The following is a 17,221-nucleotide window of genomic DNA, read 5'->3' as shown; positions in this document are numbered from 1 at the left end:
TTTCCAGGGGGTTAGGAGGATATTTATTTGAAAGAGGAAGTTTACAACAACACAACATGTGAGCAGAAAAATCACAAAGTCTGTCTTTAGTTCAGCTGAAAATATTAGTTTTTGTCTTTTTTATTGACCAAACTTTTCAGGAAGTAGATGAAGAATAATTAAAGCTCTCATGTAGAAGTCCAACTTATTTTGGATCCTTGTGGAGAATTTAATCTTAGAGTTTGTAAAGCTATTGAGTTTTTAGAGTCACATGGATTGTTTTGACATTTAATAACCGAGTCCTGAAATAAAATGACAGTTGTGGATTTCTGTCATTTCGTCTGGACTAAACAAATAACAGCAGCATAAATCTCAAATGTCATTATGAGGAGTCTGGATTGAGGTTTCTCACTTGATAATGATCAAAACATGAAATTTAGGTTGGTTTAAAGGAATATTCCACCTTAAATCTTTGAATGTTGACCTAAAAGGTTGGTTTCAGGAAGTATTCCACCTACAAGGTCCTCATACATCCACCTTAAAGAAAACATTCCACGAAAAATCCTTAGACATGCACCTAAAATGTTGCTTTAACCGAGTATTCCATCCAAAATCCTCAGAGACCTGAGGGGCTGGTTAAAAGGAATATTCCACCTAAAACCTCAAATATAGACCTGAAAGGGTGGTTTAGAAAAAATCCTTCAATGTAGACCAAAAAGGTTAGTATGGAGGAATATTCCACCTGAAATGTAGACCTGAGAAGCTGGTTTGGAAGAATATACCATCCTAAACATCCTTAAATGTAGACTGAAAGACGGTTTGGAAGAAAATTCCACCTAAAATCCTCCAATGTAGACCTAAAAGGTGAGTTTAATGGTATATTCCACCTAAAATTCACTACTGTAGACCTTGGAGGTTGGTCTGATGGTATATTCCACCCAACATCCTTGAACATAAACTTAAAAAGTTCATTCAAAGGAATATTCCATCTAAAATCCTTCAATGTAGACCAAAAAGTATTGGTGTAAAGGAGTATTCCACCTTAAATGTAGACCTAAAGGATGGTTTGGAGTAATATTCTACTCTAAAATCTTCCAATGTAGACCTAAAAGGTTTATCTGATGCTACGTTTAACGACTTTTCAGACCCCGTTAAGGACTGATCGCCTAGAGATAAAACTAGGGACTGTAAGCTGAAAAGTGTGGCTAGTGCTGGTCCACAAGTGTGAGGGTTTTCTGTCCCGTGGGTGGCCACAGGATCCTCTCTGTCCTCCGTGGAGTGACAGCAGAGGAGAGTTCTAGTGGGCGTGTCGCTTCCTGATTGGCTGTGAGCTGCGAGATCCAACATCTCTGATTTCAGCACAGCGGGAGTTTAACAGGTAATCTGAATGGACCACGTTTCACTCAGTAGTTCACACCTGTTTTATTGTCTGACAGAAATAAGTGAATGAAAACAACATTAGGAATTCTGTTGTATGACTATGTGCACAGATGGAGAGAAGAAATGTCAGGAAGACAGTCCATATTCAAAAGTGAGTGGATGGAAGACCCCCAGTTCAGGGATTGGCTGGGAGAGGTGTCAGGAGATATACAAAGGGCATACTGCAAGTTTAGCAGAAAGTCGTTAGATGTTGGCAACATGGGTTTGTTAGCTCTAAAGACTCCTGCACGACTCTGTACAAATATTTTTAAATGAATTGGACCAGAGAAAGTAAGAGTGAAGAGAAAGTTGAGTTGGGAATTGTCCAGTTGAACACTGTAACTCCAGTTTGTTATGCTAGTGAAGTGCTACGCTGTAATCTGTGGGTGTGTTTGCATTATTCTGTGATACATTTGTTATAATTATTTTTCATAGATAAATTATAGCCATAGACTGCACATCAAATGTCTGAGTAATAAATATAGAAGCAATCTGGGTAAATGCAAGTTACAGCTGTAGTAAAGAACACTTCCAAAGAATGAGGCGGACGGGAATGTATTAGTGTATGACGTGACAACGTGTCTGTATGGGCTGGAAATGTCCTGGAAATGTCCTGGAAAATAATTTCAGGGAAAGAGTGGGAACCCTGATTAAACTCTCCACAAGGATCCAAAATAAGTTGGATTTCTACATGAGAGCTTTAATTATTCTTCATCTACTTCCTGAAAAGTTTGGTCAATAAAAAAAACGACAAAAACTAATATTTTCAGCTGAACTAAAGACAGACTTTGTGATTTTTCTGCTCACATGTTGTGTTGTTGTAAACTTCCTCTTTCAAATAAATATCCTCCTAACCCCCTGGAAGCCAGCATTTGTCCTGTTTTTGTGTTGCTCATCAGCGACCCTAGACAGCCAGGTCCTAATGTTTTTTGAGCAACACACCATACTATGACGTTTTTACAATGATGGTTCTACTATGGAACCAGTTTGACATGTTCAGGCGTTCTTTGTGTGAAAACTCAGAGATTTCAGGGATCAGAAGGTGGTTTTCAACTTTCTTTGTTAACTTTCTGCTTCAACTTTAAACTAAATTTCCTTGACTAAGCCAGCCCTCTGGACTTCCAGGAAGCTGTGTTCCTATTGGCTGTCCAGGTGGCTGCTTGGTGTTATCAGGAACACCTGAGCAGCTCAGTGTCTTCCTGCTTTATTTAGCTGCAGACAAACATTTCCTCTGTTTTTCTTCACCAGTGAACTGGGTTTGGCTCCGTTGCTTCAGTTTGTTCTTTAGGCGTTGGCTTGCAGCTTCCAGCAGTAAAATCATCTTTAATGTGTTTCTTGGTGTGTTTTAGGGCTTTGTACTGGATAGTTGTCTTGGTAAATGTGGTTCTTTAGCCACAGTTAGCACATGGTTCTAATGTGTGCAGTGATTAGTGGATTTGGTGCAGCTGAGTTGTGTCTTTATCTTGGCTGTAGTGAGTCTTTAGAGGTTTCTGGTCAGACACATTCTGTATTCTTGTTTGAGAACCAGCGTTGGTTGTCCAGAAGGTAAGAGTTCCTGTCCTGATTCTCTGTTCTCAGAGCTTCTCTGGTAGGCTGCAGGAGACTTCAGCGTTTGGGTTGTGCTAGTTTGGTTTTTGTATGGTTTCATTTGGACGACTATCTTGAGGCCCCTCCATGTGGTTTAGTGAGGTTTTCTGGAACAGTTCTACAAAGCAACCTGCAGCAGAAGAGACTTTGAGAGTTTTTAGGAAGTTCTGGAGACCAGACTTTAGAGCAGCAGAAACATTTGTCAGCAGTTTGAGCAGGAGAAGGTGAGCTTCAGAGTAGAAATGAGACAGAAACCTTCTTGATCCGTGTGGTGAGGTCCTGTACCAAGAGTTTGAGCAGGTTGTGAAGAGTCTGTAGTTCTTTGGTCTGAAAGCACAAGAAGAGTCGACTCATTAAAGGAGAAAACAGGAGATATTGTTGGTTCTTCTGTCACTCTGCAGTTTCCTTAGACTGAATATCAAGTTTATATTTTAAATGATTTACCATGTGAGCCCAAGAAGACTTCAATAAACTCCCTCCATCCCCTGGACACAACATATTTTATTACCATGTTAAATCTTTTTTTTTTTTTTAATATGTTTTTGAGTTTTAATCATAGTTTTAGCATAGTTTTTTCTCTTTGCTTGTTTAGTTTTGTCATCTGTGTGAAAGGTGCTAAACAAATAAAGTTGAATTGATAAACTGAATAATTGACTAACTCATGATTGTGACAACAGAAAATTTTCATTGTGATTTAAGGGTTTATTTTATTTTTAAGGTTGGGGTTAAAATCTTGACAGAAAAAGATTAAAGAAATAAACTACAAAACAAAAAGCAATTAAATCAAAGGGAAAAAAATGTAATACAATAAAACTTTTTTAAAAATTTTGTTTAAAAAGTATTTTTTAAATGTGTAATTATGTAAAATATTTTCTCTGTAATATTTAATAATGTCATTTTTAAAAAATTTTTTAATTTCATACTTACATGTTTTGTAGCGTGTTTAATTATCTAATTCAATATTTTGTCAGTTTAATTAAATTAAACATTAAATAAAATTAAATGATATTAAACTGACAAAATATTGAATTAGATAATTAAACACGATACAAAACATGTAAGTATGAAATTAAACAAAATTTTTAAAATAACATTATTAAATATTACAGAGAAAATATGTTACATAATTACACATTTAAAAAATACTTTTTAAAAAAAATACAAAACATTAAATTAGATCATTGAACCTTTAAAAAGACAAAACATTTAATTAAAAAACTCAGTGTTTAATTAGAAAATTAAATCTTAAAGACAATAAAACTTCAAATAGGAATTAAACAGAAAATACAATTGAATCATTTCAAAAGAAAACTAAACATTAAAAGGTGGTAAAACATTTAAAAAGAAAAACCTTAAAGATTTAATCGAAAAATTAAACATCTGGAAAGAAAAGGACATTTTTCAAACAAGCCGATAAAACATTTGAAGAAACAACAAACATTAAAAAGACAAAACATTTGGAAATCAAATCAGACATTAGAAAAGAATAAAAGGTGAGAAAAGAGCAAAACTAAACGTTTAAGAAGAATCAAACTAAAGACAAAACATTTGAAAAGACACCAGTTAAACTTTAGAAGATCAAATTAAACAGAAGAAACAATAAAACGATCAAAAAGAGCAAAAACAGATAAAGATCTTACAGCGTTTTCTAGTCTGAAATGAAAACATCAAGTTGTTTCTTCGAACATTTCCTCTTTCTATGTTCTTGGTTTGATTGTGGACAGATTTAGAAAGAACTCATTTCAGAAAACTGCTTTCCAGATAAAGTCTACTCGTAGTTGAAGGCATGGATCAAACTAATGTTACCTTCTGATCTCAACAAACTTTACTGTTCAGTGAAGAGAATCAAAGTTTGTTGAGGATTTCTAAAAATCTCACAGGTGAAGGTCTGACAAGAACTCAGATGGATGATCTAAATGTGAAATCAAGACTCATGGTCACAAGTTTTAAGGCTTCTGTTAACCAGAAAGTTCAAACGAACAGAGAAGTACTGAGAAACTTCTAAAATTTCAGTCCTCAGACTGTCTGAAGGTTCAAACTAACAGAGAACTACTCAAGAACTTTTAGGATTTCAGTCCTCAGACTGTGGAAAGGTTCAAACTAACAGAGAACTACTCAGGAACTTAGAAGATATCAGTCCTTGGACTGTGTGAAAGTTCAATCTAACAGGGATCTACTGTGGAACTTAGAAAATTTCAGCCCTCAGACTGTGTGAAAGCTCAGGTCCTGAGGACTCGGGAGGTCTGGGGGCTTGGAAAGTCTTGGAACTGAGGGTTCCACCCTCCAGCATAAAGGCTGAAGTCCAACCTCCTGAGAAAAACGGTCGAGTCGAGACTCAAGTCAAAAAAAAACTCGAAAACGACAAAAAATAGATGATAAATGCGCAAAAAAAAGAAGAATTAGTATCTGAGCGAGTAGCTCAGGGGAAAAGAAGACAGACTACCAAGCGGAGGGTCGCAGGTTCAAGACCCACCACCGGCAGTTTTCTTTCTTTGTCTTTGTCAGGATTTTGATAAAATTTAAGAAGTGTCTGGTCTTGAACCAGCGACCTGCAGCTCCATAGGCAAATCCTTAACTCACTGAGCTACAGATCAGATGAAAAGAAATAAATTCGTCGTCCCTTTGACATCGTAGTTCCTGAAGTGACCACATGGGTGGAGCCAAGGCGGAGTCTGGGTGGAGTCAAGGCGGAGAGTAGGCAGGGAGGTGGGTGGCGGCCTCCCCCCTCTACTCCCCCACTTCCCCCCACCGCCCACCACACCTTCCCCCGCCCGACGAGTTCTTCGAGTCTCCACGAGTTCTTTGAGTCTCCACAGGTTTTCCCCAGTTTCTGGAGTTTCCACCAGGTCAGAGGCAGAACAACTTGTCATGAAGAGGTGTTGAAGTCGGCCAGGATGGACTGACTTTTTACAGAGACTAGAAGGAAGACCACTAGAAGAGCAGGTCTTTAACCACCATCCATAAAATCCATGGAGTCGACTCCAGAGAAATGAAGGGACGTCGACTTCTATCAACCTCCATCCACATGTTCAACTTCATATCTTTACTTGGACATTTTTAGCACCACAAACCTTTAGCATCACACTTTATTATAATTTATTAGGACTTTAATGGAATCCACCAGCAGATTTAGTTTTTGTTGACAAACTTTATTATTGTTGTCGTGGGACTGCAGTATTTAAAACTCTTCCTTCTATTTGACCTCATGTTTATTAGTTTTAGTGGAGAAAGTTATTTTAATTGTCCATTAGTCTCTTAAAAACCAAATAATAAATTGGATTAGTCAAGAGCTTTAAATTTCTTATTTTGTCATATTTTAAATATAACAAAAAAATATAAAAATAAAGCGTCTTGAGACAATTTGACCTGTAACTGGCGTTATATAAATAAAATTGAATTAAAATTGTGTGTATCTTGTAATGGAGTAATTCAGCCATATATGTTGGAAAACACATTTTCTTTGTCCATTAATCTGTTGATTGTTTTCTCCACTAATTCATTTCTTCTTTTGGTTTATAAAATGTCAAACCCAAATATATTCAGTTTACTGTCATAAAACCCAAAAAGATTTACATTCATGATGCAGGAATCAGGCAGTTTTTCACTTTTTATCTTAGTTTAGTCAGAAAGATAGTTGATAATGTGTGAATTGTTGCAGCTTGTGAGCCGTAGAAGGTTTTAATCTTTGGGGCCGAGTGTCAGAAAACATTTAGAAACCAACATCAACAAAACACTCAACAAAGATTTGAACATCATTAAAGGGAAATCCAACTTTTGCATGACAATGTCTAATTAAAGGACATTTATTTCCAACGTAAATGTGTGATATTCATCCTCTGGAACTTTCTCTTCACATCGTCTTCCACCTGGACTGGTTTGGTCGGGAGCATGTGCAACAAACATTTGAAAAACTGCACTTTAACATCAATGAATGACACTGAAGTTTAATCTCTACATAAATGAGACTGAGTCTGGATGTGCTGCTCTGTCATTAACTCCTAAGTTTAGGGAAAGTTCAAACAAAAGAGGACAGTTCAGATCAGACTTGAGAATGAGCCTATTTTGAACAAACATCTCAGACTTTCTGAGCTTCAGCACCTCTAGCAAGATATTTTAACAACAAGCAACTCAAGAGATCCAGAAGTTGGAGAGAGTTAGCTTTAGCTGAGCCAAAGAACATGTGGGACGCTAACCTAGCAAACATTTCAGACTTTTCTCTGTCAATTCTGAGAAATAATTTCCTATTTAATGACAGAGCTACACATCTTAACTCAGTCTCATTAAAACAGACTCTAATTCAGTGTCATCCATCCATATTAAAGTGCAGTTACCTAAAATGTTTGTTGCATGAGCTCCAACAAATCCTGTCCAGGTAGAAGGCCACTTTGACAAACAGGAAGTGGAAGATTCCAAGCAGATTTATAGAAGGGGGAACCGGACTGTACTAAGTGTGGTCCAGTATAGAGGGGTGTTTTGTGGGTTTTTAAGGCTGATAATGATTATTAGTGACACATTTGGAGTAGATATTCATTTGCAGTAAATGAAAGTATTTAAAATCTTGGAGTTAAACTTAGAAGAACACAAACTCTAACAGAAAACTTTGTTGATACGTTTTTGTTTTGTTTACAGATGTTAAGTTAAAGGAGTTTTATTCGTGACGTATAACCAATCAAATCACTCCAGAAGACAGAGTGACCACAGGTAGATAAAGGTTCAGAGCCAAAGTAGCACCATTCTTAAATGTATTTATTACCATAAACCAGTAAAAAATATAATACTGATCATCAGTAAATCAGTCAGCCCACAATTACTACAATTCTACAATGTATGTCTCTTTCCTTTGACTTATTTGTACAATCTACGATGTATATGATGGTGTTTTTTCATACCAAAGGTTATACTATGATGTTTTCTAAGAGACATACGATGCTACTCTGTTTGTTCTGGCTCTGGGCTGCTGCACTCCTCCTCTGTTGTTTTCTAGATTGTACTCAGCTTCATGCCTTCGTCCATCAGGCCTCCGTTGACTCGTCCCGCCTGCCGTCTCTGGAGCTGAAGCTGGATTGGAACAGACCAAAGTACAGTCCAATCACGATGCCAGCTGCCTCTCAAAAGGATCCTTCATCTGGCAGGTGGCAGCACTTCTTCTGAGGGGAAGCTGAGCTGGTCCAGCAGAACTTTGGAGATGTGTTCCAGTGGTTGGTGGATGTGTGGGGAGATAGAGAGGGACCTTTGAATTGTTCACAAAAGAAAACAGAGAACCCATTGGTAGTTTTAGTTTAGGGTGCTACTGTGGTGTGTTTTTGGGTTTTAAGAGGTGAACAGGAAGAGGTTTTTTTTGTATTGATTATCTTTTACTTTGTTCCTGCTTGGAATGCCCATCAATGTCAACGTGAAGTTCAATTTTAGTTCTGTTTATTTATTTTTATTTTACTAACATCCATTTGTTTTTAACCCCCTCACATGGTGTGTTGTTGTAAACTTACTCTTTCAAATAAATACTCGTCTAACCCTCTGGAAACCAGCGTTTGGACTGTTGTGTTGCTCCTCACCTACTTTAGACAGCCGGGACAAAACAACATTTTATGGACTAAAGGCTATACTATGAAAATTGTTGAGCGACATGTTATTCTATGACGTTTTCAGAGCGACATACTAAACTATGATGTTTTAATGACATTTTGGACAACATACTAAACTATGACGTTTTAGTCACATTTTGGTCGACAAACTATGACATTTTGGTCATATTTTGGACGACATACTAAAGTATGACGTTTTGGTCTCATTTTGGACGACATGCTAAACTATGACTTTTTAGTCACTTTTTGGACGACATACTAAGCTATGACGTTTTAGTCACATTTTGGACGACATACTAAACTATGTCGTAAAAAATTGCGATTTTTCAACGTGGTAAAAACGTGCCATATGATGAAATAATGTAAAGGAGGCCGTGAAAAACACTATGGCAAGGTTTTCATTGAAAAAAAATCATCATGACTTTTGGCACAAAAAAAATGCACTAACTCTCTGGAAACCAGCGTTTGGACTGTTGTTGTGTTGCTCCTCACCTACTTTAGACAGCCGGGACAAAACAACGTTTTGTGGACCAAAGGCTATACTATGATACATAGGCTTTTTTAATTGACATATTACTATGACGTTTTTTTAGTTTTAGTTTTTTTGTTGTTTTTTAGCAACATTTTATAAGAATTTGAACAGTTATAAAAATTACTATACTTTTACTTGTGCAATGAAATATTATTCTATGGCATTTTTGAGATGACATATTATACTCTGATGTTTTCTTTAATTACATACTATTTTGACAATATACTACACTATGACATTTTTTGAACCACATATCATAGATGACAATTTTAGGCAACATCCTGTCATTTTGCGCTTTTTGAACCACATAATAAACTATGGGGGGTTTTTTTGCCAACATGCTGTACTATGAACTACAGGCCATACTATGTTATTCTTGAAAAGTATACTATACTTTGACATTTTCTGAACTACATCCTATACTATGGCATTATACACAGAGTGCTTTGGTTACATGTTGATTTATAATCTAGATTTTTTTCTGTTTTGTTTTATGATGGGATTACCACAGACCTGACCGTGAACACTGTTGACACCCACCTGAGGGAGACGCTGCCTAAGATCTCAAGGCTGCTTGGTCGTGGTCTTTCTGGTCCTGCTCCAGAACGCCTTCATCAACTACATCTTCTTTTGAAGAGGCCCTCAGATGCTGCAATCTCTGACCTTCAGGAGGAACTGCTACTTTCACTCTGTAACGAGATGGCGGTTATTTTAAACACCCAGCTCCTGGCGGCTTGGAGTAAAAATTTAACAGCCATCAAAACGGAACTGCAGACAGTTAAATCTGAGCTGTTGGTCAGTATTTCAAACATCAAGTCCAACCCGGCTGCCCTAAAGCACGCTGTGGGTGAAACGGAAACTTCACTCTCCACATCACCGACGACATCGTCACACTCCAAAGCAGAGCACCTGTCTGCTGAACTTTTAAAAGTGGACAATAAATGTGAAGAATGTGAGCAGCAGCAGCCTGTGAGCAGCGGAACAGATATGATCAGAAAGAAATCACTTGCCATGTTTACATGAGATCTTTAATTCCTCTTTAATTCGGAATTAAAGTTAATTCCGCTTTAAAATCTCCTTGTAAATACTCAATTCCAAATTAAAAAGTTAAAGCCGAATAAACATAATTCCGAATAAACTACCTGGTTTCTTCCGATGTTAATTCCGAATAAACTACCTGGTTTCTTCCGATGTTAATTCCGAATAAACCAATTCCTGTGTACGTTCTATTCATGTATACAGTTAATTCCGCTTTAGTTAATTCCGGTCATTCTGCGCATGCTTGGCTCCTCATGTAGCGATGACGTAGCGACGTACACAGCTTGGTCGTCTGCCTCCCTTCTCCGGTATTCTATCTCTCTTCTCCTTCTCAAGTGACGCAACAGAAGTAGTACGCCATTGTCGAGTTGCTGTTTCAAAACGACAATAAAAAGCAAAGTGAAAAGCGTGCTTATTAGTTGTTCCTCCATGTTGCTGGGGAAAAGAAATGCCGCGGCAAATGGAGTTTGTTTTCGTCCGGTAAACAGCGATACGTCACGTCAACTCCCTGTCCAAACAGAATCCTTTCCAACACCCAAGCCTTAAAGCGGAATTACGGAAGGGGATAAATGTGCGGTCCATATAAACCTTAATTCGGAATTAATATTTCCATGTAAACGCGAAGCACAAAACTTTAATTCCGAATGAGTTAATTCCGAATTAATAATTCCGAATTAAAAAACTTGATGTAAACGTGGCTATTGTCTTTTTTCTTTTCTTTCTGGTTGACTTGATGCTGTCAGATGCAGATGTTGGAGCTGATTCTGATCTTTCAGGATAAAAAGCTGCTTTTCCTTCACAGACTTTTCAGGAAATTATTCTCTCAGGTTTTCTCTGCTATTTATATTTTTATTATCTGTGATTATTTCATTATTGTAAAATAAAGTTTGAGGAATAAAGACTCATTTAGTTATTTTATTCCTGAAATCTTTGACGTAGCAGAACTAAACTTCCTGACTGAGCTGTATTAATTAAATTGAGATATTTCAAATTGAAAGAAACACAACATTAACTGAAAGATTTCAGTCAATTAAACCTTAAATTCATTTACCAAAGAAAACCATCCTTTAATGTCTTACCTTTAAATGACCTACATTTTTAAAAAATATAGGTGCAAAGTAAAAGTTTCACACTAAAGATGAATCACTGATGAACATTTAATTGCATTAACTAAATAATTATGAGGAAACAGAAATCCATTTCTAATATTTCTATCAAATATGTTTATGTCTATAAAATATACTGGACAGCAATAAAAATGTCTGCATAGTGAAATATATGAGGTCCATCTGCATTTATACATCATTTTGATGTTTAAATAACAGGAACTGCAGCCCACGTTCAGTCAAGTTAGCGGAATTACGGATAAACGACGTTTCCAGGTATCTCTTTCAAAATAAAAGCCGTGCTTTGTTTCACAGAAAAATTACGTGATTTCAAAAATGTGATTTTGAAAACGTAAATCGAACTGTAATAAGCGTTAGCTAGCTGCTCCACCTGCTCTGAATATTTTTGTTCTCGTCTCTGTCAAGCCCAAAGGAAAAATGAATCCATATTCTGGCTACATTACCGACAACAGCATCGCTGGAGTGACCGGAAAGGTTAGCCGATCTAGCGGAAGTGCTAATGAGGTCTGCTCTGGCACGGATTATTACCGTCACACATGTAGCTTTGAAAATAAATCTTCTACAAGACACAGAGCTGTAGCTCCGTTTCAGTGTGAGCTCTAATGTTTCTCTGTGTCTGACTTCCTCTCATAAAATCCTCCTGTTCACTGGGAGCTGCAGCTAGCATAGCCACTAGCACGCTATTCTGGTCACACACACAGTCTCGATGATGACGTTACACGAGTACGTCAGAACGCAAGTTACGCTGCTGAGAAACGGCCACAATCTTCTTACCGCAAAGGTACAAAGCTGCTCGTCTTCTCCTCCGGCATCAGGAAACGTCTTCAAAGCTTCTTCAAATCCAAACGAAATACAATCCAGAAATCAAACTAACGTCATTGGTGCATTCAGTTGCAGTCGGACAATGAAGTTGCGTTCAGGAGCGTCGGAAATCAGAGTTTCAGTAAATTTCCAACGAAAAATTTTTTTTTTTTTTTGGGGGGGGCGCACACGGGGTGGCCAATCAGATCACAGGGGGGGCCACTGCCCCCACGTGCCCCCACATAAAACACTGCGTCAAAAATTTCACAAAAAAGTCAGTTTAGTATGTCGTCCAAAATGTGGAAAAAACGTCATAGTTCAGTATGTTGTCCAGAATGTGGAAAAAACGTCATAGTTTAGTATGTTGTCCAAAATATTACAAAAACGTCATAGTTTAGTATGTTGTCCAAAATGTGTAAAAAAAAAAAAAAAAAAAAAAAAAAAAAAAAAGTCTAGTATGTCGTCCAACAAGTGGCAGAATGAACCTGTTTTTGTTTCTTGCAGGTCATTCAGGTGAACGGTGTAAATTTTAAGACCTCTCGTCATTTATTCAAACCCTAAAAACTCATCTCTGTGAATCAGTAAGACATTTAATGATATATAATAAGAAATAAGATTTAAAAAGAAATATGTTTAATTGCTCATAAATCATTAAAGAGCAGCACACTGAAATATTTACCTTTTAAGGTTTACTCATGTGTATTATGTCATGACAAACCTTGGCAGTACTCGCTAACTTCTTGTCTTTAAACTTCATCAGTTTTTGTTATCATGCTCTAACTTTTTAACCTCTGATTTGATGTTTTTTCTAGTTAAAATGCACAAGAAATTCCATAAACGCCATGTATTGCAGACTGCAGGTGCCAGAAGACAGAGAATAAGTGAACAAGGAGATGTGTTTTGTGCTGAAAATCAGTGATATTTATTTGCCCCAGGCTATGACGTACAACCACAAAGACACTGTGCAAAGAAAGCAAAGATTAAGTCACACTTATGGAGAGTCGGCGAGCACATTTTACACAAACAAAAAAATGATATATCTGCAGTATATTTCCGAAAGAGTTCATGCTACAAACGACAAGATAAACCGATAAAATGAGGGCTTGGAGCTAATTCACAAGGAAACACAAACACCTCAATCAAAATGTAGAAATCAATACATTGTTTAAAATATACCGTTACAGTCATTCAAAAGTTTAAATCTTATAACACTGTTTTGTCATATTTGTTGTTGTCAGCTGTGTTTCAAAGTCCGCAAAAAAAAAAATCTAGCAAAGACTTGTTTTTATTTTCTCTAAACGCTACAGGTGCTGCTACGATAGATGCTGAATTAAATCCAAGATGATTCCCCGTTAATCTGCTTCTCTGAAATGAGATACTGCTCTTAAGGCTGATTTCTCAATCAAAATAATCAAAACGTTTCTTTCTGTCAATGAGAAAATGAGGCTGATACACAACTTGTTGAAAGAAGAAAGAATACATGGAACACATGGACTTGCCTAAATGATGGATGAGTACATTTTAGTTAATAAAAGCTGTTTATAAAACATTCAGCATGTATGGCATCTCTAGAGAATTATAAATATAATCATTTTAGGTACATTTGTCTGTGCTTTCACAAACGTGGTGTTTTTGGATTTGACCGTTGGCTGAACCCTGCCGTTTGTAGACTAGAAATTCTCATGTTTAGCTAATAGGTCCTTCCACCTCCAATCAAAACTGTTAAAAATATGTCAAGATGCGATAAATTTCCCACTAAAAAACTCCTACTATCCCAACAGATCTGTGTGTTTGGTTCTATTGTTGATGCCCATCTAATAGTGATAATTCCCAAAGAAATGACACAAACCTCCTTCAAATAAAGGAGATTTAAATCAGAGCATCAGTAAAATCAGATAGATGGGAGTATTTGGACTGCAGAGATCCTTCATGTGTAGTTCTACTTTAATTAGCTTCTCATATTAACCTGCCATGTATTACTTAAAGGAACATTTTGCCAAGTGGAACCTAGTTATTTGTCACTCAGCAGTTAGATTTTAAGATCCACAGTGGATTTTCTATATTTCTGAGGGCAACTGTGGCAGCCTAGACACAACTTTTATTGGTTTATGGTGATAAAGTGGTGTCTAAAAATGAAAAATATGTCCATATTTTTTTAAAAAATCAATTTTGAAACTATTTGGGTCATGGTATCTGCTCATATTTCTGTTTATGTGCTACTACTTGTAATATCTGCTCATTCAGTTGTAAAAGTTTAATTTTAAATATTCATAGGTGATGATGAAAAAGTTTAAAGCAAATCAGAGCTGGACGAGAACTCTGACCATCTAGTAGTGGCTCAATTAGCAACGTCCATATAGTTTTTAATTCTTCTCGATGAGAGAACCTTGTATAAAGAGTCTAAAATAACCACACAAATATAAATGCTGACATGTCTGAGTAAAGGCATCTTCGCCAGTTTTGATCCATGTGATGAACATAGAGGTTAGTAGATCCTGGATTGCAATGTAAAGATGTTAATCTGGCTTTAAATGGAAGCTGTTTGTTTACCCTTTAAGAAAAGTTTTTTAGAAAGAGGACATACTCTGAAAACACAAGCTACCATTACTTGATAAAAGCAGCCACAACTCACCGCTGACCACGGTGAGTTGTGGCTGCTTTTATCAAGTAATGTTAGCTTGTGTTTGGATAGTATAACCAGCAGAAAAGACCAAGTGGTGGTAGTTTACGCTCCGATATGTTCGTCCTTAAACTAGCTTTTATTAAAGTGTCTATTGACCCTAATTAATGTGGCTTGGTTAGTTCTTAACAAGTTGGTTAGCAGTTAAAGTTAGTTAAACCTTGATTATACCACGGATGTTCAGATGTTGTTGCCACTTGGAGGACTCTGCTCCACACATGTACGTACGAATTCCACACCACTGCAGTAGTCCACATGGAGACACATTTTGCTTTTTGACGGGCGCATCCATGTGGACTCTTGTGGTCTCAGTTTGCAGAATGAATAACACCGTCTTTAGCCTAACAGGCTAACAACTGCAGCTTTCACTTGAGCAGATTTACTCACTTCCTGTTGTCCCAAATGCCCCTACAAACACTGTAACGTACTATCGGGTCACTAATTGACCGTAATGTGGCCCCTGAAGCTTTGATCGTCTTGCTGCAGTGTTGTTTCAATAGAATTCAAGCATGTGTGGTCTTCTGCTGCAGAGGATTGTGGGTCAGAAAAGCTACTAGATGGTGTGACTGGTGCAGTACGACATCCTGGTGTTTTTACTCAACAAAATATGGGATGTACTAAATGATTTCCTGGCATGCTATGTAGTACAGTAGTATGTGTATTAGAATGTACCACTGTAGGTAATATAACAGTAAGTAAGGTAAGTGCTGAGAGTTGACATATGTTGTGAATCTGCATTAAATAAAATGCGAATTTGAATTCGGTAGTAGAAAAATATTTCTAGGCTGTCAGCAGAGGGGCTGGACGTGTAAAAAAACCACCACTATCTTTAGCATTATAGAATTTTCCGATAGATTTTTATTCAGGATGGTTTAAACGGTTTGTCTGTCCCATATATCTCTATATATGATGTTCCTTTATTTTTTATGTTTGTTGATTTTACATGTAAGGTGTTTTTGTGTGTTCTAAAAAGCGCCATACAAATAGAATGTATTATTATTATTACTTTAAAACATTAGTTAATACAGATTTTGCTGGTCTTAAAGCAACGTTTAACTATAACTTTAGAAATTAGAGCTAAATGATGTGCAAAGAAAAAATCAGATTGCAATTTTTACTTTTTTTTAAAAACAAATAATGCAACTGCAATGTGGGAATAGCAATTCTGGTAGGAAAAAAGAGTTTAAAATCTAATAATTTTTGTATTTCCCTTCCACTGAGTGAATAAATCAATAAAGAAATATGCTTTCTGCTGCGGTTTGTACCAAACAGCCACGTTTCCCTACATCTAGAAAATAATATTTATTACGTCGAGGCATCTCCGTAGTGTCAAAATGCTTTGCTTACTCAATAAAGCTGCTATAATTTGGATATTAAACGTGTCGATAATAATTTATTAACTGCTCGGCCTTTGTACAAATCAATATTTTTAGTGAGGATTGAAAGTTGATCAGCTGGACCTGTTTGCAGCTTCCAAGGGGAAAAAAAGTGTGAAATCCTTTAATTCCACTTTGCTGGTTTGTAAATGCTGATATAAGCCCAGATACGGTTGCTAAGCTGTGATTGGCCAGTCGCTGCAGGTGGGCGGGGCTTAGCTAATGGTCAGTTTCTCTACATTTGAACATTTGGCACTGTGCACATTTTGAAATAATGTTTTTAAAACTGATTGCCATTCCTTCTCACCAGTGACTCCAGATTAGCTGAGATGTCCTCAGTTACAGTTTATTTTTTTCACATTTCAAAAATGTGGATATTAAGGTTTTTTTTAAAGTGCAAGCAAGCAAGTACAAATAAAGCAAAAGCGCGTATAGAATGGCCAATGTTTTTTTGTTTTTTTCCCATACAGAATTTTATGTGCTTTGTTGAAGCACAGAGTTAAAAAATAGACTATAAAAGAGTGTTAGAAACAGGAATATAAGCTGACTGGTATTGCTGTATGTTACTGATGGTTAGTAATACATTTCAAAGCTGGTGGGAGAAGACGACACACTACAGACGGATGAATTAAGATGAACCTGAACAACAGTCATGGAAGGTACTGTCCTTATTGTTTATAAGCGCTATAAACAACATCCTCCTGTCCTCGTCTGTCCTTCCTCATTCGTCGTCGCTTTTGCTCTTGTCCGACAGATCCTGCGGAGAGAAAAGATGAGCGGCGTTAAGCAGGAGGCAGATTTAAAGGCAGATGCAGACGGAGCGGCGTGATGGAAGTTTATGGTCTGCAGGGCAACAACAAAAGGCAGCAAACCAAATAAGTCACCGCCGTGAGATAAGAGACGGAGCTCCACAGAGGAGAGGAAGTCTGGAGGTGAGGCCGAGTCCTCACATCCACTCCTGCTTTGATTCTGATTCTGGATAGAAGCCAGCGAGGAGTCGGGCTGCTCCTCTGAGCAGCGTCTTACTCTGACAGGCTCAGAATCCTTCTCACCAGGACGTCTGTAGTCTCACAGTAATGTGGCCTTCAGCTGTGAAGCTC

At 37.1% G+C, this 17,221-nt stretch overlaps 1 protein-coding gene and 2 long non-coding RNA genes across 3 annotated transcripts in view; all 3 read right to left on the bottom strand.

The window, feature by feature from the left end:
- Positions 1 to 3,863, bottom strand: LOC129349110 (uncharacterized). The gene is made up of 2 exons (XR_008601972.1): positions 3,241 to 3,863; positions 1 to 3,115 (listed from the first exon to the last, which is right to left on the bottom strand). It is a non-coding gene; the product is annotated as an uncharacterized LOC129349110 (long non-coding RNA).
- A 3,850-nt stretch (positions 3,864 to 7,713) lies between these two features.
- On the bottom strand, positions 7,714 to 12,179 carry LOC129349109 (uncharacterized). Its single transcript, XR_008601970.1, has 3 exons — positions 12,039 to 12,179; positions 9,640 to 9,788; positions 7,714 to 8,215 (listed from the first exon to the last, which is right to left on the bottom strand). It is a non-coding gene; the product is annotated as an uncharacterized LOC129349109 (long non-coding RNA).
- A 784-nt stretch (positions 12,180 to 12,963) lies between these two features.
- Positions 12,964 to 17,221, bottom strand: part of smarca2 (SWI/SNF related, matrix associated, actin dependent regulator of chromatin, subfamily a, member 2) — an 85,825-nt gene continuing 81,567 nt past the window's right edge. The window contains exon 34 of the mRNA XM_023279410.3: positions 12,964 to 16,878. Coding sequence (XP_023135178.2) covers positions 16,843 to 16,878 — 36 coding nt within the window. The 3' untranslated portion in view covers positions 12,964 to 16,842. The remainder of the gene's footprint in view (positions 16,879 to 17,221) is intronic.

The sequence above is a fragment of the Amphiprion ocellaris genome, chromosome 6 (assembly GCF_022539595.1).
Source record: "Amphiprion ocellaris isolate individual 3 ecotype Okinawa chromosome 6, ASM2253959v1, whole genome shotgun sequence".
NCBI classification, from domain to species: domain Eukaryota; kingdom Metazoa; phylum Chordata; class Actinopteri; family Pomacentridae; genus Amphiprion; species Amphiprion ocellaris.
This window is presented reverse-complemented; position numbering and strand designations above follow the sequence as displayed.